The sequence below is a fragment of the Aplidium turbinatum genome, chromosome 9 (genome assembly GCF_918807975.1).
Source record: "Aplidium turbinatum chromosome 9, kaAplTurb1.1, whole genome shotgun sequence".
Classification (NCBI taxonomy): Eukaryota; Metazoa; Chordata; class Ascidiacea; order Aplousobranchia; family Polyclinidae; genus Aplidium; species Aplidium turbinatum.
In genome coordinates, this window is record NC_137480.1 from 3,988,750 (window position 1) to 4,012,834 (window position 24,085).

Genomic DNA, 24,085 nt, shown 5'->3' on the forward strand with positions numbered 1-24,085 from the left:
ATGTAAAAACCTATCAACAAATTTTCTCAACACTGTATAGTTTCTGCCTTGGTGGAAAGATTACTTCAGTTCCGACCTATGATCAAGTCAAAAAATTTCAAGAATTTTGAACGTTTTCTGAAGCATGAGTGCAGCTTCTGGGTTTAAAACTGTATTCATCCGCCCAACCTTCCAACTATGTACCTTCAATTACATTAAATCAATAAAAAGTGGTTGCGGTATAAAAGCATGTAGTGTACCTACCTTCGCAAAGCCACATTTTGACATTGCGTTCAATGAGCCATTCCCCAGTCCGCTGCATGTTAAGTCGAGTTCGATCAGTTGGACTTTTGCGCGTGGGGACGGTTGGCTTAACACGTCACAGAGCAACGTCATTCCAACGTCACCTAACCGGTTGCCAGGCAACAGAATCTTTTCTAATTCTTGTTGTCCTAAGCATTGGATCTAAAAGATGGAAATTCAATCACAAAAAGTATATACCTACTACCGCTGAGCAATAAGTTTAAAATGAAAGCATCCTTCAAACCAATTGAAACTAACTACACGGAAAGGTGAATTTACAAAACGTATCTATAAGAATCGGCCACTCTCACTAGTGGACAAAACCGAGTTTAGATGATGATGATATCTACTATAGTGTATAACTGTATATCATTATTGAAATGAAAAAAGGAGAGGAAAAGCAATAATTCGATCAATAAGTAATTTCTACAACATCGTTGTTTCCGCTGGAAGGAAAACCAGTCCAAGCCATGACGTCACTGATACTGAGTTAGCCCAGAATTTGACTACAACCGCAAGGGCGCGGGAAGTAGGGGTGCTCAAGGGGCTGCAGCCCCCCCTGGAATTTTCGATAATTGCTTCAGCCCTCCCTAGAAAATTCTGACAATTTAAGGTACATAACGTTGTAAAGGAGGTGAGGCTTGTTGCCGATGCCCACTTCGTTTAAACAGTTGCAGTTGTAAATATTTATTCATGTCGCTTTTTGGTTCCGATGAAGTTGCCTGCAATTTGCTGGTTTTGTGTCCTACTCGTTGGTGCGTTCGTGCTTCTGCCCTCGCTCGTGTTGTTAAGTGCTACCCTACCCTGTTGCAATGTCTGACAGACATGACAGAAGATAGTGCAATGAGAGGAGACGCACGTACAAAGATATTCGGCTTGGTAAAACAAGCACGCACGATGCGACCTTATTTTGCGATTACCTGCAGCGGTAAAGTTTTTCAGCCTGCAGAAGCCGTCGCAAGATAGCTCCAAAACAAGAAGATCTCTGCTTCTACAGCTTTAGAATCCATCACCATTCTCCACAAACGGATAAAAAATCTCAGAAAATATGAATCCGTTTACAAGCCTATAGAAGCAGCGAACGTCTTTACGTCTGCTAATAACCTAAAGACGCCAAAAGATCCCGGAGTGAGCAAAACTCCAGTAAGATTTCGAAACACAGAGGAATCGGATGCTTTGTCGTCTGCGGGAGGAGCGTGGAAACGGCAATAAGGCCTACATCGAAGCCCTTGATTTGATTCAAATTGAGCTTGATCGAAGATCGACCAGGCGGATCTGCTTACAGTAGATAACAGAGAGAAGGCCCTTCTGAGCTGTGCAAACGGTGACGAAAGGTCTGATACTGAGATCAGCTTACCCGATGCCATCAGAATAATCTCCTAAAAACGCAACTTACCTTGCTCAGCGATGTTGTAAGTGGAAATATCGCAAACTCCGTTAAAAAGGTTGCTGAGATACTATCGCAACTAAACCTCCAAGCACTAGATCTTTTCAAAGAAACGCGGAAATTCGTGGAGCTCTGTCTTTGCCTCCCGATTTCAGCTGCATCATCAGAACGTTCTTTTTCTGCTCTAAACGCCTGAAAACATGCTTGAGAAGCTCAATGACACAAAAAAGACTTACTCATCTTGCGTTGATGCATGTCCGGCTGCGTAGTCGTCGGCTGCGTAGCCGAGTGGTGAGAACGTCTGCGCGACGTCCGAAAGGACGTGGGTTCGACACCGCTCCAGAGCACGCGGCTGCGTCTCGGCGAAAGACACTTAGGCTAAAGGCAAGCCAAAATAAGGGGAGCAGCTGACTCGAAAACTATATGTCACTTCGCTGCTTCCTGTCGTATCGCATCTGTGATCGCAGTGTACTGTATGTTATCGCAATGGGCGCAAATAAAAACATGATTATGTCCACCAAAACACTGTCGATGTCAAAGAACTCATGACACAGTTTATAGAAAAAACACTTGAGCGAAAAGCACTCTTCGGAAGCGTATTTCATATTGATTTCCTGAACAGCTGCTTTGTTGTTACCGTTCTTCATTTGTTACAATAACAAAGTGTGTGATTTGGCGTCGTTTTTTGCACAGGAGGGGACCGAATTCTTACAACCCGCTCTTAAAGTTCACCTGCATAAGGGGGGTCTGGGGGGCGAAGCCCCCCAGAAACTGACAACACTACGGAAGCTTCGGCCCCCCCTGGAGAAAAATAGTTCCCGCGCCACTGTACAACCGTGCAATAGATGCGGCCATGTCTAGACGAGGAAGACAAATCACTACCCAAAGCGGCAACGTAAGATGCTCAGAACACTCGCGGACTTCAATAATTTCATGGGCAGAAATAAATAAGCAAAATTGCTGTCCAACCAACCAGCTGCTTGAGACTCACCACAGGCTTCAGATGCCTTGTGAACGAGAAGCCGAGGTTTTGAAGCTGAAAGATTTTCGTTGTTTCACATTTCTTGCAAGATTCCTTGATTTGAGGTAAAACAGCTGAAAATGATGACAAGATTTAAAAGATATAAAATGTTGAAAGTGTGAATAACGTTCCATCCATCGTCGCTATCAGTGGTTTGCAACGCAGGTAGTTCTGGCCTTGCCGTGTGGAGGTGCAGCATAGAATATTATTATTTTAAGCCAACGTTCCCAGTGTGAATTGTTCAGCAGGGACAAAATTTCAGTGCCATTGTTATAAAGTGTTTGGTATGAATCAACACAGGGGATCAAATCCACGTGTACTGGCACTAAAACAGGCGCCTGAATAAATGAGCTAGAGAGATAGTGCCAAGTGGGCGCAAAGTGAAAGCTAACACATAAAAAAAATAATTCTTCAGCATGCGGGTTGTTTCAAAAGGTAGACCTAGTTTGAAATATTCTAAACAAAATGGAACCTTATTTATAAGTATACGGAGACTTACGCCGTTTCTCTTTAAAACATGACTCAGCATATTGTTGGGAAAACGGAACTGCAGACCATGACTCGACGTTTCCTTCCACGGTGTCATTGTTGTTGAGAACGTCGCAAACAGCGTCATCAGGTGATAGCAAGCATCCATCAAGAGTTGACAAGGAGATGTTCGGTTTCAACTTGGTTACTTCTTCGAATCTGTTGGAGGCTTTCTCGGTCAGCCACAAAATCGTCTTGTCCCTGAAATAGTTGTGTGTGAGGCAAGTTATATTTAAACGAACAGCAGTGAGCCACGAATATGATGAACCCGCACACAAGCATGCAAACTCCACTAGCTGATATTTCTTGAGTATCAAGATCGTTCTTGTAATTAAAACCACTCGCACTGTTTCGTAGTAAACTTCAATTGCTAATGTTTTATTCAGACCACGAAATTTAATGTAAAATTAACATAATATGACGCAACACTAACCTCCCAGGAACAGCAAACATAAAAACTTTATCGTTGACTTTTACTTTTATTCGGAATCCCACAGTGGGGGGAGATATTGTCTGAACTGGCGGGGGGGCTTGAGCAACTTCACTGCTTAGCGATGTTGCTGTTTCATCCGGGATTTCATGGTTCAACCACTGACTTAGTGAAGCTGGGTGAACACGTGGTACTGCTGTGCTTCTTTTATGTCTTTTGATTGGCTGAGATAAAGGATCGTCATCAAGAACCAACCAATCATCATCGTCCACGATATGGTCATCATCAGCCGTTAAAGCGTCACAAGGAAGGGGTGGCACAGTTTCATTGGGAATCGGGAAATGATCTTTGAAGAACCTTTGCGCAGTAGAACTATTGTGACGTCGGTTGGCATGAGAAAGGCAGCCAAAAGCAGAGACAAATGACGTGTCAGACTGGTTCGGTTGCACAGAACCTGCTGCCAATTTTGGTCGTTGCTTTCTAGGTGCGTTTGAAATTCTCTTCAAGGTCGGCAACTCGTCGTCAAGATCATTAAGAGATTGCGTCGTTCTCTTCCTGCTGATGCTGTATGAGTCCCGATGGAAATCTTGGGGGGATTCTTGTGATGCTACTGCATCCATGTCATCATCAGATATCAGGGCGGAGACGTTTGAAGTTGAATTTCCATCCGTTTCTAAGTGAAGGAGATTAATTGAAGATTCTTCAGTGGGATTCAAGCAGTTACTCTTCACACGTAGAGGAATCTAAAACCAGCGCAGTTAGAGATAACAAGGAAGATGCCACTTTCATCCTTGATGAGCAGTTGCAAACGCAGTAACCAGAAACTCACATTGAGAAAACAGACCAGAATGCGCAGTGGAATATTCATCTTATTATTAGGCAAGTTTTGGTAACAACCAACTGTTTCAACTGAATTCTATCTTTGAAGATAGAAAACAGTTTGACTTTAAAATGTTTGTTGGATCATGAGGAGTGGAATTTTAGGTTCAATAGTTTCTCAACTAGTCCAACCATCGTTTCGAATTCATCGCGATTTTCAAGCATTTCACATCAACCAAACGTAAGCAAATGAAAATTTGAAATTTTAACTAAACTCGGTTTCGCCACCCCCGGTGGTTTCAATAGTTGGCTTTTGCAAATATACGGATTAGCCCAAAATGAAACAATCCATGCAAAGAAGCATTCGTTTTATTTCATGTTCTAATGTGTCTAAACAAAAAATGAAAACATCCCACTTACTTAAACTTTATGACAGTGAGGTAACTCTTACGTAAATAAATGTCACCATGATGGCATCCTTACACAAACCTAAGTGCGATGGGATGTGACTAGATTCATGGCAACTATTCCTAATAACCAGGCTGCGTCCAGGCATAACCATTCACTTACGTTTTTCAGCCGAGCATACAGAGCCTTGTAATCTCGCTTGCTGCTGCTGTCCAGATCTTCTTTGTGTTGCTGGTAGTAGTGGACGAGGGAGTCCAGTGCTGTTTTGCCCTAGTTGGAAAATAAAACACAACACTGTTGGGTACAAATGAAGAAATACGTTTGTAGGTGCGAGGCGGAAGAATTTAAAGCTTTGGTTGTTGAAATGCTTTCAAAATTTAAAGCGCCTTTTAAAATTACAACGTAGTTGCTGGAGTTAGGAAAGGATCCACGCAAGTTCTTTGAGTCTTTACCACACCTCAGGAACGAAAAATCCCCCCTGACCATCTCAATGCACCAGAAGCAAAGGCCAGTATATGTATTGCACCCCATGTCCAATAGATAATGATGATAACCAACATAGTTCAGTTGCTAATAATAAAGAGATGACGAAAAAAATAAAAAATTAAATTTTAGCGACAAGCTTGAAGAACTAATTGGCTTTCCAGTTCCCTGGTTTATTAAATGAACCAATATTTACATTAACAAGAGATTTTTTGTCCGTGCTGACGCATTTTAATGTTATAGTTTCAGTGCCATTATAAAGATTTGGTTTAGAATAAAAGCAGAGCAGTCAAGACCCACCAATAAAAAATGTATCCACCCCTGACAACCCCAACCCGACCCCCACCTGTGTGCTGGCTATGCTTGGGTCCGCCCCATGGTCGAGAAGAAGTTCAACAATGTTGAAATGTCCGTTGATGGCTGCGTCGTTGATGGGTGTGATGCTGCCACATAAGCTGCCTCCACGATCGTTGACATGCGCTCCGTTTTGGAGTAAAAATGTGACAATGTCTGGATACAAAGGGTCACGTATCATTCAAAAAATATAACCGTATTTACAACGTCTGAAAACGTAGAATAGACGTAATAGCGTACAAAATTTGTAAAAGTCTTTATTGGAATGGCTATTCCACCGTTAGCAATAGCATCGGCTTGTCAAAATGAGGAAAGTCGATTGGTACTAAAGGCGAGACGTCATAGATGGGGATTTAAGGTCAATGAAGTCACTTTTCTTGGTCATAGAAACACAATGCTACAGTAGTGGGATCTATATTTACAAAGTGATTAATCTTAACAGGCTGTTATTTCAACTGAATTCTCAAGTGACGCTCATTTCGCATAAAGTTTAAACGCTAGTAGCCATTTTATCACAACTCCAATGATTGTCAAATTTTGACAAACAATAGAGAAATTATCCAGGATTACAAAAATTGTCATTCAGTTGCTTAAAATACTCTTGGATTTAAGATATTTTTTGACACATTTTCTGCATAAATCAATTGTGGTTTAATGTTAAGGTTTAAAACGTGATTGTTCAAATGTTCATGGCTATTCGAAGACAATAAAGACACTTTTCTTAGCGGAAGACACATAATGGGTGAAGATGTGGCATCAATATCTATGTGGCGAAAGCCTGATTGAGACAAAAAATACATGATCAAACTTTCATGATTGGTTGCTGCAAATCCTGCGTTGGGAAACGTTTATTTGAAGTTAACAAATATTTTCGCATTGAACCAACCTTCGTAGCCATGGTTACAAGCTTCGTGGAGAGGTATCCAGCCACAGAAGTCACGTGGGTTCACAGAATGACCCTAAACAAGAAGAAACAAATCAATACGGAAAAACAACATCGTCTACGGGTAAAATGTTGATTTTTGTTGGCAGTAAAAGCATTCATAAACATTTTGTGACCCTAGGTCTGAAGTTCTGAACAATGTGTTGTCCACTGTAAACTGCCTTAAAGAACTCCTGAACTGAAATACATCATATTATGCTGTAGTCTTCACTCTCAGGTTACCTGTTTGATGAGGACTTCCACACTTTTCATTTGGCCTTCTATGCAGGCACGGTGTAACAGAGTTTCTCCCTTTTCATTTGTTTTTGAAAAGTTTGTTTTTTTTCTTCGTCGAAGTCCTTCCTGATCTTCCGAGCAATCTGAAAAACTTGGCATCAAATCGGCACGGGTCACCATAGCAATGGTTCACGGTCCACAAAAATAATTCAGAACTTATTTAGATACTAAATTCTCATCAGTGCAAGTACGTTTATGAACGCACCAACAACGGTCACATTTAAACTCAATACAATACATTACATGTCCTTATAATCTTTGTAATGTATTGTACTGAGTTTATGTAGAATTTTAGATACTTACTTAGATACAAGATTATTCTAAACTATTATGCTTATTATCAGTTTTATAAGCATATTCAAAAACTCGCTCATCGCTGCACAGTCACGAAACAAACACGCAAGAGTAACAAAAAAGGCCAGTCCATCTGGACTGTTACCGACGTTGCGCAGTTAAACGCCTGAGGACGAATGAGAAAATATATAGAATATAGTCTTCTCTAATGTTGCACTGACAATAGTTTAACGTGATTTTTAAGATTGATTCGATAACTGCAAAAACTACAGCAAGTAGGCGCAACGACTGTGACACGGTTTAAAAGTGCAGGAAAACAATCTAAATGAAAAATCACAACTGACAGAGATTGGTTCGGTCGAATCGAATGTCAGGTGGCCCTCGCTATTGTCATCACTCAGAAAGGGTCTACTTCCTGATAAAGGAACTGATGATGTGGACTATTAGTCGTCACGTCCATAAAGTATCAGTCTATAGACTGCGCTACCAGGTGGTTACGACACAGAGCACCAATGCGAAGATATTTTAAAAACTGGCTTAAAAAGACGTGAACCTACAAAAGCGTCATACATCACTGCTGCTACTAGTATCAGTAGTTTGTGGATAAATCGAAGTTTTGTCACCTTCATCGGACAGTAGCATCTCAGCATTGAAAAGCTCCTCACTGTCTTCCACAGGGCAAGAGTTATGACATGGCTCCTCTTCAATGCTCTCGTCGTTCAACTCATCCACACAGACGCCTAGTTTCATCTCAAAAGCAGCGATCTCCTGCCTGGTTGAAGATGCTTTCTGACGTTGTTTGTAGGAAACCTGAGCCTCCATAAGTACCACCAACAATCGCAGCTGGTTCAGTACAAAAAAATGATGATTTCTTCACAAAACACTCTTCTTCATCTGTTTTTATATTGGATTTATACAAAAGCTACGTAGCAATACAGAGAAACGATAGGGGATATCCTTTACTGAAAGTACTGGAGTATTGCTTCTTTAATGAGGTGGTAGATTTCGACAAAAAACCTTCAACGCCTTGTTTACATAAATGATAAATCGTAAGTTTGTTACCTTTTGTAAATCGTCTTGAACATCTTCACAACATTTCAATGCTTTCTGGAAAGCGTTTTCCACTTTGCTATAAGCGGCTTCTTGTTTTTCAAGGCAGTTAGCGATGTGTGACCAGGTTTTGCAGTGCTGAAAAATAAGGAATTACCAGCTTACAAAAACTGTCACTTTACATTGATTCAGCGTCTGTAGAAAATTTAATGGAAATTTTAGAACGACAAAACATATTTTTTCAAGTATTTAAATAAAACAGCTCTAATGGTGGTGAGAATGTCTGCGCGACATTCAAAAGGAAGTCAGTTCGACACCGCTCCAAAGCACGCGGCTGTGTGTCAGGGAGTCATTTTAGCATGAAAAGCAATGGAACCAGCTGACTACGTTTTTTGTTGCTTCCTGTTGTCTATTGAGTTGAGTATGTGAACGAAGCGTTTTGTATGTCATCGCAATGGACGTAAAATAAGACATTCTTATTTGTATTATAACGAAACCGTAAATTGGTTGTTTCCAAATCGTCAGTACGCGCGGCAACAGTGAAGTATAAACGCTTCGACGTTCTACCCAAACTAGATTTGTAAACAATACGTAAATAGTACTAGAAAAGATTAACTGTTGTAACAATTTTTCAGCAAATTCAGACAAAGATAGCAGTCATGTGGTAATCAAGTTCTTGCAAGAGGACTTCAAGTGCTTATAAAAACAAAGGTTTTCTCGGCGCACTTAATCCGCTGCGATTGCCTATTGGAACAACGAACAAGTACCATCACAATTAGAAGATCAAACCTCGCTTTTGTTGGTCGTGCTGTTTATCTCCATGTTGTAATAATCTATCGCCTCTTCAAAGTCGCCAGCATCTTCCAGTGTTGATGCGATTGAGAAATACACGGAGCGCTTCTGCTGGGAGTCGACCTCTGGTAGGTCGTTTAGCAATTTTTCCTAAGAAAGAAAATGAAACCACTTTATAAGTTAACAAAAGTTCTACAGATAGTTGTTTCTGGTTATCAGCAGCTGAACACTCACTAGCTCCAAGTTTAGAGCATGTTGTGTTTGACTAACCGTGTCGGTGTGGCGTCCACTTCAACTTCTAATGAACCAGGGGTGGTCACACCACTAAGGGTGGGAGAGGTATTCCTAGACATTAGAGAGTACGTGGATGCTAATTCATGAAGGTTAGTAATAAAATGGCTTCAGAAACTGTGACTTGATACCAGGGGTTGTAACCTATATCCTGAATATGAGTGACTACAGCTTTTTTGCCATTTTAAAAGATGTGCTAGAAGCGATTGCAGATTTCAAAGTGGTGTAAAAATAAGAAAAAAGGTTAAAAACCACAGCAATGAACTATATGCTCGGCAGTTATGTCATGTCTGTCCCAGGCGTAGGTTAGGACACAAGCATATTAATTTACAATGTTGCGAGAAGCACTGAAGCAAATAACAGAAATGTTCACCTGGATTTTATAATGGTTCACAGCGGGATTGTAACAGGCCATGGTGCAGTACATATCGGACAATGCCTCGTGCAGACCAAACAATCTCTGTTTGTCTTCTGATGACGAAATCTCGGAATGAACGCGACACATTTTGACGACTGCAAGGTTTGAGAAATTTAACGCAAAGCTTGAAGTATTGAGCAGTAAAGCACAGCTACTGACACCAGCAGAAATCAATCAAGTAAAAACTTTACAACACCAGATAAAAAAAAGTTAGTGGATCATTGCAAAATCTCCATATCAGCAAAAGTACATTGACAGTGTGTAATAAAACCCTTCATTCACAACGTGAATCCAATTTTTATGAAATGTTTTACAGAGAGGAATATCTTCCCTCTGAATTATTTTTTAAGAGAACATTTTTTGTGAGAAAATATTACCAGGGCTAAGGAGTCGGAATGAATTTGGCGTGTCCGGAGTCGTATATTTTTCGACCGATATATTCGATATATACCGGTATGTTTATAGTATAAACAGTAGCCTACAAGTCAACATCATAACATATGCCCATTAATAAAAGAAACCTTTGTGACAAACAGTAATGTTGATATACGCAAATCAATTTGAATCCCGTTTCATTGGATGTACAAGAGTGAACATGAAATACCTGTTTTAAGTTTCGGCTCAATTTCATCCCGGCCTTTCACATTTAGCTTATATAGCCTTTTGAGCGCAGCTTTGGCAGCAGGAATGTTCTCCATCATCAAATGTACCTGCATGAAAATGTTTTGTTCAATCTTGCACGACACAGCCTTCACACCAGCCTAGGTTGATTCAATCTGCCAAGAGCAGTGCTTCACAAACTGTGGTGCGCCGAAGTCTTTCAGGTGGTACGCGAGAAACTCACTTAAGTTCACAATACAGCACTGTGTACAAGTGTACAGTAGACAGTAGTTAAAATAAAATAATAGAGTTTCAGCGAACTTTCGGATTACACAATATGCATTATTACGTCATAATCAATTTTATTTGAAGGGGATTCAATTCAAGTGTTTATGATGCAACACCTAGATCAGCGGTTCTTCAACTTTTTCGTTGGAACGCCTTTGGAAAATTTTGTTGGACTTGCGCCGCACCCAGCGATGGAAATTTCAGCCATTTTTATTTACTTGTTTGTGTCTCCATCCTTCATTTGTCTCGCAGCGAAGTGAATTAGAATTACGCCATGTAATTGTTGAACCATAATCGATAGCTACAGTTTCGTACTAATGACTTCTAATGCACATGCCAAGGAATAAAATATGTATAAGCGTTTTATTATCGCAATTGAGTTTATATACGAAGCGGAATCATTGTGCGACGTCCTTGAAAAATTGAAACCACGCGCAGTTTGAGAACCTCTGACCAAGGTTGTTCAAGAGAAACGCCAAAACTTGTCAGTTTTCAATGTTGCTACTGATGCTAGCAGTAGTAGTGCAGCCTATTTATTGGTCTTCTACTTATGCGACAGCTAAAAAGCTTAATTATCTTAAGCCACTCAAGGTACCAGTGGAACCAATGCTGATATTCGTTAAACTTACTTGCCTTTTGTTATATATTTTTGAGATTTTCTGGTTGTAGCGTTGGTGGTGCGCAAATAGAAAAAGTTTGGGAATCGATTCTCAGGAGATTGGGCAGAAAAACTGCGTCATGCAGGCACTACTACTGGATCAAAGTTACATTTTTTATTGTCATTTTTCTAATTGGTGTTTTCAGAAGACTCAAAATAGACTAACTTGAAAATCAAAATCAGACTTTAAACCTCCAATAAGTTTTACACAAATGCAGAAAATATCGCGTAAGCAAGTCTCGTTGGCCGATTCAGCATTTTATAAAAAAACAAAAAAAACAGGAATGTTACACAAACTTCGGCTGCATAAAAATATATTTTAGTCTTCTTGTGTGAAAACGCCTCTTCGTGAGATTAATCCTGGCTGTAGAGCAGTACTGCAGTACCGTGCTTGGAATGGCAATATTTCTAAAAGTAGTTTTAAACCAGGCCTGGTCATGTCTAGATTGACCGAGAGGTGTTACCACTTGCTGTTGCCGCTGAATGAAGAGTGGAACCATTGTTGACTGGCCTTGTCGTTCCTTTCTTTGCAAAGTCAAATTTGTCGTCGTTTCCACTAATTCACAAACACGAACTTCACCCTGTATGGTGTGAACGAGGCAAATACAACAGAATCACCTGCGCGCAAAGGTCCAAGGCTTGAAACAACAGGTCTTTGTTGGCGATAGTTTTTGCGAGCTGCACGGCGGCTTCTATATTCCTCACAGCGTGGCTGTATAGTTTTCGATCTGTGTTGACAGTTGTCAAAATGAAGTTTGCCAAATAGAGATCTTCTGTAAAGTTATAACGTCTGAAAAACATATAGCACGTACATACACTTTAAACAAATTGCATGTTGCAAAACGTTAAATATGTAAATAAAAAAATTCTCTTGTAACAATTGTAGCAACACAATAGAATTGATAAGGCATCACATGCCTCAGCACAAAACCTCTTCTCCCAAAAGTATGGGAAACAAATAACAGGCAACTAAATCGTAACATTTTGTAGCAGTGAGAAAACTATTTACGTTTAGTTTCATTTCTAAATTTAGTTACATGATTCACTTCCACAACATCAACAAGCAAACAGTTTCAGCAGTCAGCACAGAGACAAAAAAGTGTTTTCCATGTTACCCGAGACCGAGAGTTACATTGTCGCGTTACTACATTTTACGCTGTCACATAGTTGCGTTTAACTTATAAGTACAGTAATACCGTAACTGATTAATAAACGTTATATACTAAGTAAGATGTAAGAGATATAAAGGTGTTGTGCGACTAGCACTTAAACTGATACATGGTTGAGCACAACTGTCTCTTGCTTCCGAGTTAGTTCTGACTTTTTTGCTCGTGATGTGAACTTTTCACCCATCAAAGTGACTCATTCTACGCCCACATTGAAAATAGTTGCACTCGAAACATGATTTATTGACACTATCGGTTTTCAAGCGACTTTCCGATGGATCAGAAAACAAATCCACAATCGATATTGTCCCCCCGCAATCTGACAGCCACCAAGAGCATGACTGACAGGACATGAGGTTAACTCACCCCTGAAAAAAACAAACCCTGTAATAAGACGGAGTTTTTTTTCCTTGTACCTTACGTCAAAACCCGACAGCCAACAATTCAACGTCTCCAGACGTTGAATTAATGTATAAAACGGATTGATTTGCTGGCTGGACATAGCCTTGATCAAGCACCAACCTAAATCTATCATTGTGAAATCATTAAACACAGCAAGAAAAAATGTTCAGTATAAATACTTGTCTTACATATTAAGCTTGTGCGGCAGTTACCGAATGAATCGGTGAACATATGGATACAAAAGATGAAAGCTTAATAAAGCAAACAAAATAAAAACGTATTATATTGAAAATTATTAACGGTATTAAAATGCAACCGTTTGATGAATATTTTCATGGAAAATCCCACATGCAAATGGTTTCAAGAAAGAGCAATAACTGAATGGAATTTTAGCAATATCAATAGGCGCCTCAAATTACTAACACCATGTGGTATTAAACACACAAAAAAATAACCGACACATATGGAAGTAGAAAAATGGTTTGGAAAATGAATTCACACAGGTCGAAAAATCACAATTGAAATTTTGAATAGTGAATTTTGTTGAAACAACAGTCTTCCTCAAACAGCCAAAATAAACCGATGTTTTTCGATTGCTGAAAAACGTAAAAATATCAGACTTTGGTGACCCACTACTAGACCAAACGAGACATACAATTCCAAGAGAACGAAACCACCGTAAAACAAGAACGAAAAAGTGATATTCACTAAGTTTTACATCATGTGTTTGTAGTAGGAAAAGCGACCACAAAACAGACAACTAGTGCATTCAGACCCCATGCAATTTTCTTTAAAATTGTACACAGCCATGATGCACGGCGCTGTTTCAATGATTAGGAAAATGCAGAGATTTTGACCAAAATAAGTTTAGACTCAACTAAATTCTGATGTTCGCTGGCAGCCACTCATTGCTTTATGGGTCGTAAAACACTGCCAGCTACGAACGTGTGCAACGAAACTGAATATCGGTAAACTTCACAAATTGATTCAAGTCAAAAACCACCATGTGAGTAAAATATTTGCTTGGTCATGGAGGATGAGGCCAAAGACTGGATGCTCTCTAATATTAGCCTAATCTTTCCTTTCAGTGACAGACTTGCTCCAACTCAGGCTTCAGAAACGAGAGGAATATTTTCAAGGCTGCCAAACGTTTTTGCATTATAGACAAAATGGCCATTTTTCCAGATTAAGGCCACAATTTTAAACACTTGTAATGATGTTATCATTGAAATATATTGCTGCCATAATATTTTTCATTTGAAATTGCCCCGGTAACTCAGTGGTAACGCGCCCGACTCACGATCAAGCGGCACTGGTTCGGCTCTAGGGGTGTACGCTTGAGCAACGCATTTCAGGACTGTTCTCCATTCAGCGGCAATTAGTGGACAGAATAATTCCCCGGCAACAAGACTTCAACACAATCCGAAACTTGATTCTGTCAACCTTGGTGACTGGGCCTGCGTCGGTGGCTCAAACCTTTTACAAGTAAGCGAAACTGCCAGAATCAAGCTCTCTAAGAAGCTTTCCTAGACCAAGGATAAAGATCAAAGCAATCCATCAATCAATCTCAAAATGTCTTTCAAAGGTAAAATGTTTTTAACATAATTGTGTTCTGATATTCCTGCTACACTCCCAACGCATCGTTATGTCAGTTGTAGTGATTACTCTATTTCTAACAAAAGCAAAAATCAATCACTTGCTACAAGTGGATTTTTCCGGTTAATAAATCCTAAATCCAGAACAGGATTCACAGCTCAGAAAGTGTGCAAGGATGTGACGTTTTAACAATCTTCGAGGCGATATAACAGACTTTTTTTTCAGAGTTGCTATGAACATTAAAACATGTTTCAAGCTTTTCAAAAACGTCACTAAACTCTTTGTGTTTCAATCATCTACTGTTTGGAATGTTTCAAAAGATCCTGCCCGGCTTAGCAGTGTGCTAGTGTGCATGACATAGTAACGGTTAAAACATAATCGGAAGGATTTGAAGTCGCTACAAATTTCACAACATTTTGACAAGTTCATTTACTGCTATTTGAACGAAGATTATTGTTAGTTTGTTCGTAGCAAATTTTAAACAAATGCTTTTGAGGATCATAGTATCAGTTGAAAATATGCACAACACGAAGGAACAAATCAGACATAGAAACAGATTAAATCAGACCAACCTTCAATTTGGGATATTTGGGACATGTCCTATGGAACAATTCGACTTTAGGGTAAAGTAAATAATTCAACAATCTTGTATGATAACAATGGCGCATTGTACCCAACTCCAATCACGAGGAAATAACATGATGATGGTGGTGAAAATATTGTGTGAATCATAGAGATGTTAAAGCTTTGGTAGAGAGTTTGCTTTTTTGAACCATAGACAAGCAAAACAAAGTAACTTCAGCGGGTTTAACATAATGTATTACACACAAAACAAAATATATAACAAAACAACTCAAACGTTTTCGACACGTTCGATTTATGTATATTGCAGATTAATTCCTGATGAGGACACACGTACGTGTCGAAAACGTTTGAGTTATTATGTTATATATTTTGTTTTGTGTGTAATATATTATGTTAATCCCCCTAAGGTTACTTTGTTTTGTTTGTCTATGGTTCATAGAGATGTCATGACAATGTGACGCAGTGTTAGAAATGTTGATCATTAAACGCATCACGGGAATGCGACGCGATTTTCTATCAAATGCAATAAAAATAATGTACGAGTCATTTCTCTGCTTTTTCCAAACGATTTTGAAAACAAGATTCCTTTATAAAGGGAACGCACTTTTGAATCGATCATACAAGGCAAGGGACATCAGACGAAACTGAGCTAATACTTTCTGCCTGTCTTTGACGTTCGTTTCAGAAACATGGCATTTATAAACAAAAAATCGTTAACTTCAAAGAGCGTATCTGAAGCTGATGAAAATAGTTAAAGTGTAGATAAATGTTACCATGACGCAAACAATACGAAACAGAAAAAATAAGAAAATTACGTCATATGCTTATGATGGATAAACAATTAAATATGTTGGGAAATTGTATCAAATTTAAATAAAGAAAACAAACTAGACATGAAACAATGATTCCGCCAACTACCTAGACTATTCATCTCAAGTATAAAAATATTTTGCGATATTTTTGCAGAAAAAAAAAACAGTGAAGATTTTACAGATTTCGTGTAATTTTGAAGTAATTTTGATTTGTTTCAACGTTTACAAAATAAGCCAGAAGTAACAAAAATAATGAACTGTTTAAAAGTTTCTTCTGTGACTGTTACGTTGCTGGCGTTTCTCTGTTCCATAGCGGCGACCTTCGCCCCAGCCTGGTTTTCATTCAATGGGGTCTACACTGGATTTTTTGGGGCTTGTATCCGCGCCACTTGTGTATCAAGTGAGTTGTTTTTTCTATTGCAAAACTCTTAACCCAGGACAGTTAGGCCAAAACATGTTTCACTCAACTCATTGACTAATGCAACTAAACATTCAATAATAAGTATATGCTGTCTATCAACAATGATGAAAAGTAGCCTACAATGTATTAACCAAATTCATGTCAAGTTCTAACAAACAAAAATGAAAAAACTGTGCAAAAAAGTTTGACCCAACTTTCTTGAATAAGATTACAGATGCTTAGTTTAATTTAAGATATTTCCTATCAAGCCATCATAATTTAAAATTTTGAGAATAAAGTAAATCCGCAATCACTTCATAGGAAAACGTAAATTGATTTGAGACAGTCTTCGGTAAAGGGAGATCCTTGACGCGTCTCGTGATAAATAAATACATTTTATTTTGGCTTCTTGTTTACATTTCATTAACGATATCGATTTTCTTCTTCAGTCAGTTAAGAAAGGAAGCGACTGCTTGCCAACGCCCAGTCCACAAACGAGTGCACATGAATTGTGAATAAGATAACGCAATGCAATCAATGGGTGACTCTTTTCTTGTGTCTTTTTTTCAGCTACCCTTGTGCTGGAACTTTTGGACGGGACAAGAGCTTCGTTTGCTTTCATGATCATCGGGACCATTGTACTACTTGCCGGGGTCATCCTTGTTAGACAGGGGATAAAGCATTCAAAAAACAAAATAACTAAAAGCGGGGGAATTACTTCAATTGTAGGAGGTACCGTAGGAAAACTATGCGTTAACTAACTAAACAAAAGAGAAGTAAACTAGTAAATTACTGAGCACTATGACATTAAACTTTAGATTTGTTGTGAGCAGATGTTAAAAACGTTTGTCTTTAGTCGTTGATGTTTTTTGGTCGTGCGTCTTACTTTTTTTTTTGCTATCGTTTTTTATTCCAGTGCTACTCAAACTGTGGGACATGTACCGGTACACAAGCACTTGACTGCCGGTACGCGATCAGCTTGAAAATAATTTACTGAGTATTGATCTTGATCAATACTCAGTAGCATTGCAGCTTGAAGCATTTTGATCAACACTGAGTTTTGTGTTGATCAAAATGTGTTTTTTGCCATGCTCATTTTTTTTGCTAGATATAATTTCTGTATTTTCTAATGCTGCTAAAGTGGTATTGCATTCCATTTGCATTCGCTGACTTGGCATGGTTATGTTTGAATAAGCTTAACTTAAGATTCGTTGAAGATTGAATTGATTAGCGTAAAACTAAATTTGTTTTTATAGCACGACATGTAACCGAGTGGTTTTGCGGTCTTAAATTTTGCGCTGCTTGCGAGCAAATAGAATTAGGCTACCACAGATCAAATGTGACAGCAGTCAAAAGATGTAACTACAAAGGTTGTAGAAACAGATTTGTTTGCTTGATTTTACACTGGTTGAACTTGTCGAATTGCCAAACAAAACATAACGTTGCAAACTTAAGACATGAATGAAAATCGTATAGTGGGCTACTCATGATTTAAACCCCGTTGGCTACTTTTTTGCGGGCCACGGTTTGCACACCCCTGGTTTAAACTATTGCGAAATCAATGATGCCACTAAATACAATGTCATAATTGGTTTGTTGTGGCTAAATAAACACACAAAAGAAGATGTTGCTAGGTTACACTATAGCTGGTATGAAGGTAAAGATTTCATACTAAGTTAATGAGGTTTGGGGAATGAGAAGATAAGGTTCTCATCATACTAGGCTTTCCGCACTAACGAGAGTAGGGTGGCCCATTCTTTTCTCTCGGCCGCTTTTCCTTCAGTAGCTATGCCCATTCAATTTATTACACCCTGGGTAGAAGTGAGCCAGAATGGCCCGTTTCGGCGAGTCCGATTCGGAGAGTTTCCCGTTCGGCGACAGCCTTTTTCGGAGAGTTCCCTATTCGGCGATTTTTTTCTTTTGCATTCCGACAAAGAAAAATAATTTAAAAAGAAATTTAGCGAAAAATGTTTGAACTATTAAATTAAAATGTTTGCTCACATAAAATGCTTTTGATGTCAACCCTCCAAGGTCGGCGACCTTCCAAAGAATGGACGCGGACAAATTATTTCGGCTTGAGAGGGAAGTGTTGGAAAGCATGTCCATAAGTTTAAACAGAAAACTTTGGTAAATTTTTTTTTTAATTGCTGAATAAAAGTAGCCTACTGTTGTGAGATGTAGTGCGTTATTTCATTTGTGCAGTTTCGTTCAGTTGAAGAACATTGCAAACTATTAATTATTTTACGAGACAGCGCAATAGACTTGAAAAAACAACCTTTACGATTTCAAAACAAACAGTGAGCGTGAGAGTTGTTTTCCACTATACCTCTACCTGTATTTTCGTAATAGCAAGCTTGAATCAAAAATTTCAGCGTCAAAGTTCGCGTTGTGACGTCACAGAGATTGGTGAGATGAAAAGAAGTCCGATTGCCGCAGTTTGCAGAAAAATGCTTTGATCGTACCCTGTCAGCTAAGTTTGCATACAGACGGTGACGTAGGATACATGTCAATTTTATGTGAGCAAACATTTTAATTTAATAGTTCAAACATTTTTCGCTAAATTTCATTTCAATTTATTTTTCTTTGTCGGAATGCAAAAGAAACGATATTGTGGAATAAAATACAAAATTCTCTAAATAAACAAAAGGCGTCGTTGGATTTTCAAAAAATCGCCGAATAGGGAACTCTCCGAAAAAGGCTCTCGCCGAATAGGGAACTCTCCGAATAGTAGCAGACCCATGTGAGCGGTGTTTGATCAACAACCACCTTAAGCTGGGAGCCGAACCAGATTAGCATAATCGGAAAGCTTATCCGCTGCTCCGTCCCACCATCCATGGTTGGTATAGTTACATTGTCTTGACTTTATATTTTCAAAAAATAAAAGTAAAATTGACGACGCCGACCTTAAACCTATAGGTTTGGAAATCTTGCTTGTGAAATTTTATGAAGAAAATTTACGAGCGTGTGAAACGTTAGCAACCATTATGGAACTCTCGTAGTCTATTGTCCGCCGCTAATTTCTTTGTTTAGCAAGTTGGTTCAAGACTAGAATTAACACTGTCATCTCATTCAGGGATTGCTGTGATGATTGGAGTAGCAGTATTCGCGGGAACTATTGGGCCTCGTCTGGTCCCGGGTGCTCAGTTTAGTGCAAGTTTTGGTCTAGCTTGGATCGCCTTTGTATTGGGAGTAGTTGGAGGGATCTTGTCTATTCAACTATCAAAGCAATGAAGATTCAGAACTACACCATTTAAAAATAGTAAATAATGAACAAACGAAGTTTGTCAAATCACATACGCTCGTGTAAGCATAGTGCTTTTCGTTGCAAAACTTTTCGACTCAAATGATAAAAAATAAGTGTCTTTAGAAATTAAGTTGTAAGTCAAGCATCATGGACAGTGTTCCCTCTAAGGTGCGCAACTGAGCAAATGCGCAGTACCACCAGACTATTTGCGCAGTAAAATCTCATTCTTGCGGACTGGCAATTTCCAAATTTAAAAGTAAAATGATCTTCAACATTATTTTTGGAGAAAACGCTTCTGCGCTTATCGCATTTATACCGTGTGTGTGATTAATGTGTAATAAATGTGTAATTTGTTCGCTTTTTATTAAACTTCTTCTAGACCAGTGGTTCCCAAACTCGGTTCACAAAGTTGGTAATTCATTTTAACTCAGCATTAAAATGCTCATGCTCACTAAACCAAATATTTCCTCAACGTAAAATTTTCTTAGAGGGAACACTGATCATGGATTTAAAAAATTATATTTTATATGGAAAGCAGTGCAAAAAATAGTTTGCAAGCATAAGCCTACAAATTATCCTCAAATGAGCAAAGTTGCTGTTAGTAGTAAATGTAATATTTAAAAACGTTCATAACAGGTAATATCGCACCCTGAAAATTTAAGTCATGACAGTCAGGTGCAATGACTATTATGGGATAGCGAAAAATTACTGAACTTTATGAAGTGTGTCGTAAAAATATTTAAAATTGTATTAACTTGTAAATTGAGCATGAGAAAGTGCTTGACTCTTGTATACGATGTAAAAAACACGTTTCTTTGTGGTGATATCACCAAATTTATTGCCTACAGAGTTGCATGGTCAACATTTGCAAGTGGTGCAGACAAGAACTTCACAAGTATAATACTCAATTATTATACATATTTCGTGTTTTTATCATATTATAGCACTTTGTTGTATTTTTATAGCACTTTGTTGTATTTTTTAAATGAAATTGCTCCTCTGTACAAATAAAATTTCAGCCAATAAAAAATATTGTGTTTGTGTAAGTGTTTGCCGTTGTAGCTTGCATATTTAGTAAAATTAGGTTGTGCTTTCAAAGAATGAAATGAGTATCATAAACATGTTTTTGTTTGCTCAATCCAGTAATTCACATTCGGGAATGTTTGAGCAAAACGATATGCACATTATTAAACACCACAATTGTCTCTATCTGAATATATGAAATAGTACTAGCATTATGAATTTTCACTACTCAAAATGTCCAGGACTCTTCTAGAAAGATTGTTATTCAAGTCTGTAGTCACCGTGAGATTAGACGTTTTACTTATGTCGCAGCAAGTATAACGACCAGCAGTGGGAAGTTATCAGAAGTACAAAAATCTTAAAACAAGCAAAACTAGCACGGCAGCTCTCTCAAATAGGCAATTTTAAACAACCACGCGAAGAAGTGATTTTAGCAATGCAGCCGGTCAAAACACGATATGGCCGACCTTTTATGGACATGAAAAATACGCTACTTCACGAATCCACACGAACTTTTTGTTCAGTTTCGAATTATATATTCTATACTTCTGTACATTGAGAGCCAAGAAATGGTCTGTGCTTTCATACAGTCATAATGATGATGATTATGGGCCTGATCTGATACAGACGTTGGCGATCATGGTCTTCCAAACTTCTCTGTCATTTGCCATTCGTATAAAATCGTTCGTTTTGACTGTTGTGTTTGTGCCCCATTAATTCAAGCTGTTTAAATAAGTTAATCTTTGTCGACCTCTGCTTCTTTTTCCCTGTATCATCCCCAATAATGCTAATTTTTCCAAATCTCCATCCGTCTGTGAATATGACCTACAAATTGCATCTGGCGCCTTCTAACTGTTGTTATTAATCTCCTTTCTGCATTTGCCAATTTCATAACTTCGTCATTACTCTTCTTTTCAGTCCAAGATATCCTCAACATCCTTCTGAGAAACCACATCTCAGCAGCCTCTAGTCTTTTTTTTATATCTTTACTTATTGTCCAGCATTCACATCCGTAGGTTAGAATTGATTCTACATATGCTTTTAAAACTTTAATTTTGGTCTTTATTGTCATGTTGCGATTCCTGAAGACTGTGCTCATTTACAGTCATAATAGTTATTCAAAAATAATCAAAGCGTCGATTGAGATTCGCTTTTAGCAGCATGATCGTGGCTTACTTCACAATGTAGATTTTTACAACCTTTTTTAGCCTGATGCTGCGAGCTCGCTGTCGTAATAGCGGATTACACTATAGCAGTGGTTCTAAACCAGGGTTCGATCGAACCCCTGGGGTTCGACGAAGCTGTTTCAGGGGTTCGGCGCGATGGTTAATAAACATCTGTGTGTTTGACGCGTGATGTAATGGTGCCATCTGCATCTGCATGTAACACAAAATGCAAAAATATATACTGTATTTAGTGTATTATTACGTAACATTGTAAAAACGATCGGTAAGAAAAACTTGATTTTCTCAAAACACATGAATTTCCTCACGTTTGCTTTTTGCATGTTAGTTCTATTTTCAATTTCTAAGGAAATTCTTATTTGTAAGGAAATCGAAGAAATTTTTTTAGCCTACGCTTACTTTACTGTATATATTTGTACTTTTTTGTAGGCAGGTTTGCTTAAGGCAGTGGTTCTTAACCTTTACTAACCTGCCGAACCCTTACGCTAATCTGCAAGGTTTCATTGAACCCCAAATTTTCGCGGAATCACAAAAACAAAAATCTACCACATTGAGTAGTAATGCATTACTGTATTACTGTACTGTATTACTGTATTAACAAGACTTCTGTTGTTGTTTTTCTGTGACCAATAGTGAGATTCGAGGCTTTGTCTCGGAAACAGCAATTCTCATGTCACTTTCGTATGCAAGCCGGTTTCGTTTTTCTGTTTTAACATCCACACGAATAGAAAACGCATGGTTACGAATGGCATGAGAACTTCAAGGGCAACTTTTGTAATAAGAGGATAACTTTCAATTTGTTGGCACCTGTCTTCGTGCTTACTTTTATCATTCTTTGTTATTAAATGTGTTATATTTAAAAAAATGTGGCAATCATGAGCCTTTTTTTTTCTAGCATAAGTATCTGTGTCTTAATACAGTGAAGAAAAAAAATGTAGGCCTACCGGTGCGATACTGACTAATGGCTGACTACTGAACACTACCTTCAGTCAATAAAAGCCTTAAACAAACCTGCCTACAAAAAGTACAAATACAGTAAAGTAAGCGTAGGCTAAAAAATTTTCTTCGATTTCCTTACAAATAAGAATTTCCTTAGAAATTGAAAATAGAACTAACATGCAAAAAGCAAACGTGAGGAAAATCATATGTTTTGAGAAAATAAAGTTTTTCTTACCGTTTTTCTTTACAATGTTACGTAATAATACAGTATATATTTTTGCACTCTGTGTTACATGCAGAATGCAGATGGCACCATTACATCACGTGTCAAACACACAGATGTTTATTAACCATCAAGTAAGCCACAATTAAGTTTCGGCTGGACAATATTTTCCAAAAATATTCGCTGATATACCATTCAGTAGGCCGTGTGTTAATGTTTCAGAGGACGTTCGCGCCGAACCCCTGAAACAGCTTCGTCGAACCCCAGGGGTTCGATCGAACCCTGGTTAAGAACCACTGGTTAAGGCTTTGTATTGACTGGAGGTAGTGTTCAGTAGTCAGCCATCAGTCAGTATCGGACCGGTAGGCCTACATTTTTTTTTTTTCTTCACTGTATTAAGACACAAATACTTATGCTAGAAAAAAGAAAGGCGCATGATTGCCACACCTTTTTAAATATAACCTTTTTTAATGTAACATATATAATAACAAAGAATGATAAAAGTAAGCACGAAGACAGGTGCCAACAAATTGAAAGTTATCCTCTTATTGCAAAAGTTGCCCTTGAAGTTCTCTTGCCATTCATAACTATTTATTTATGCGAGCATGTGTTTTCTATTCGTGTGGATGTTAAAACAGAAAAACGAAACCGGCTTGCATACGAAAGTGACATGAGAATTGCTGTTTCCGAGACAAAGCCTCGAATCTCACTATTGGTCTCTGTCACGATTTCTTTCTATCTCTTACCAGGAAAAAGACTTGGAAAGGTTCAATGACGTAGTTTAATAGGGTGGAGTGAAAAAATTTTTTTTTTCCAAATCAAAAAACATGGGGTCTGCATACAGGCCAAATGACCCAAAACGGCTTTTAAAAGCATTTTTTGGGGGTAGCTGTCAATATTGGCAGCGCTACCACCACCTGGTGGCCACGAGCGAGCAAAAATTCTCAAATACGCCATAACTTTTGATACAAACATGCTAGAAGGTTGGTTTTGGTGTCTATAGATGCAGAATACATATGTTTATATCTGCTCTAAGAGACATGTTTTCTTTAAAATGCTTATAAATTAAGTTATGTGCAAAAAATGATTTTGACGAATTTTACTGATCATTTGTAATTGGAATTTACTATGTACTGTAGTGTAAGGCCCTGGTATGATGGTATAATGTTGCATGTGTAGAAAATGTAAT

General features: G+C 38.4%; 2 protein-coding genes across 2 annotated transcripts in view; one reads left to right on the top strand and one right to left on the bottom strand.

The window, feature by feature from the left end:
• The window catches only part of LOC145777455 (tonsoku-like protein), a 51,813-nt gene that overhangs the window by 4,563 nt on the left and 23,165 nt on the right, over positions 1-24,085 (bottom strand). The window contains exons 6-19 of the mRNA XM_082588829.1: positions 11,941-12,112; positions 10,381-10,486; positions 9,732-9,871; positions 9,065-9,217; positions 8,288-8,413; positions 7,849-8,068; positions 6,878-7,014; positions 6,599-6,671; positions 5,705-5,868; positions 5,038-5,145; positions 3,652-4,391; positions 3,190-3,419; positions 2,661-2,764; positions 244-444 (exon numbers count right to left, since the gene is read on the bottom strand). Coding sequence (XP_082444955.1) covers positions 244-444; positions 2,661-2,764; positions 3,190-3,419; positions 3,652-4,391; positions 5,038-5,145; positions 5,705-5,868; positions 6,599-6,671; positions 6,878-7,014; positions 7,849-8,068; positions 8,288-8,413; positions 9,065-9,217; positions 9,732-9,871; positions 10,381-10,486; positions 11,941-12,112 — 2,674 coding nt within the window. The remainder of the gene's footprint in view (positions 1-243; positions 445-2,660; positions 2,765-3,189; positions 3,420-3,651; positions 4,392-5,037; positions 5,146-5,704; positions 5,869-6,598; positions 6,672-6,877; positions 7,015-7,848; positions 8,069-8,287; positions 8,414-9,064; positions 9,218-9,731; positions 9,872-10,380; positions 10,487-11,940; positions 12,113-24,085) is intronic.
• LOC145776932 (uncharacterized) lies at positions 16,046-20,714 on the top strand. The gene is made up of 3 exons (XM_082588174.1): positions 16,046-16,283; positions 16,854-17,015; positions 19,357-20,714. The coding sequence occupies exons 1-3, from the start codon at positions 16,136-16,138 to the stop codon at positions 19,512-19,514; spliced, it is 468 nt and encodes a 155-aa protein (XP_082444300.1). The 5' UTR covers positions 16,046-16,135; the 3' UTR covers positions 19,515-20,714.

What these genes read in the sequence shown, in the direction of transcription:
- LOC145776932 (XM_082588174.1), top strand. Translation starts at nt 16,136, where the DNA reads ATGAACTGTTTAAAAGTTTCTTCTGTGACTGTTACGTTGCTGGCGTTT. An exon ending in CCGCGCCACTTGTGTATCAA is followed by an intron (nt 16,284 to 16,853) that starts GTGAGTTGTTTT and finishes TCTTTTTTTCAG; the next exon opens with CTACCCTTGTGCTGGAACTT. An exon ending in AATTACTTCAATTGTAGGAG is followed by an intron (nt 17,016 to 19,356) that starts GTACCGTAGGAA and finishes CATCTCATTCAG; the next exon opens with GGATTGCTGTGATGATTGGA.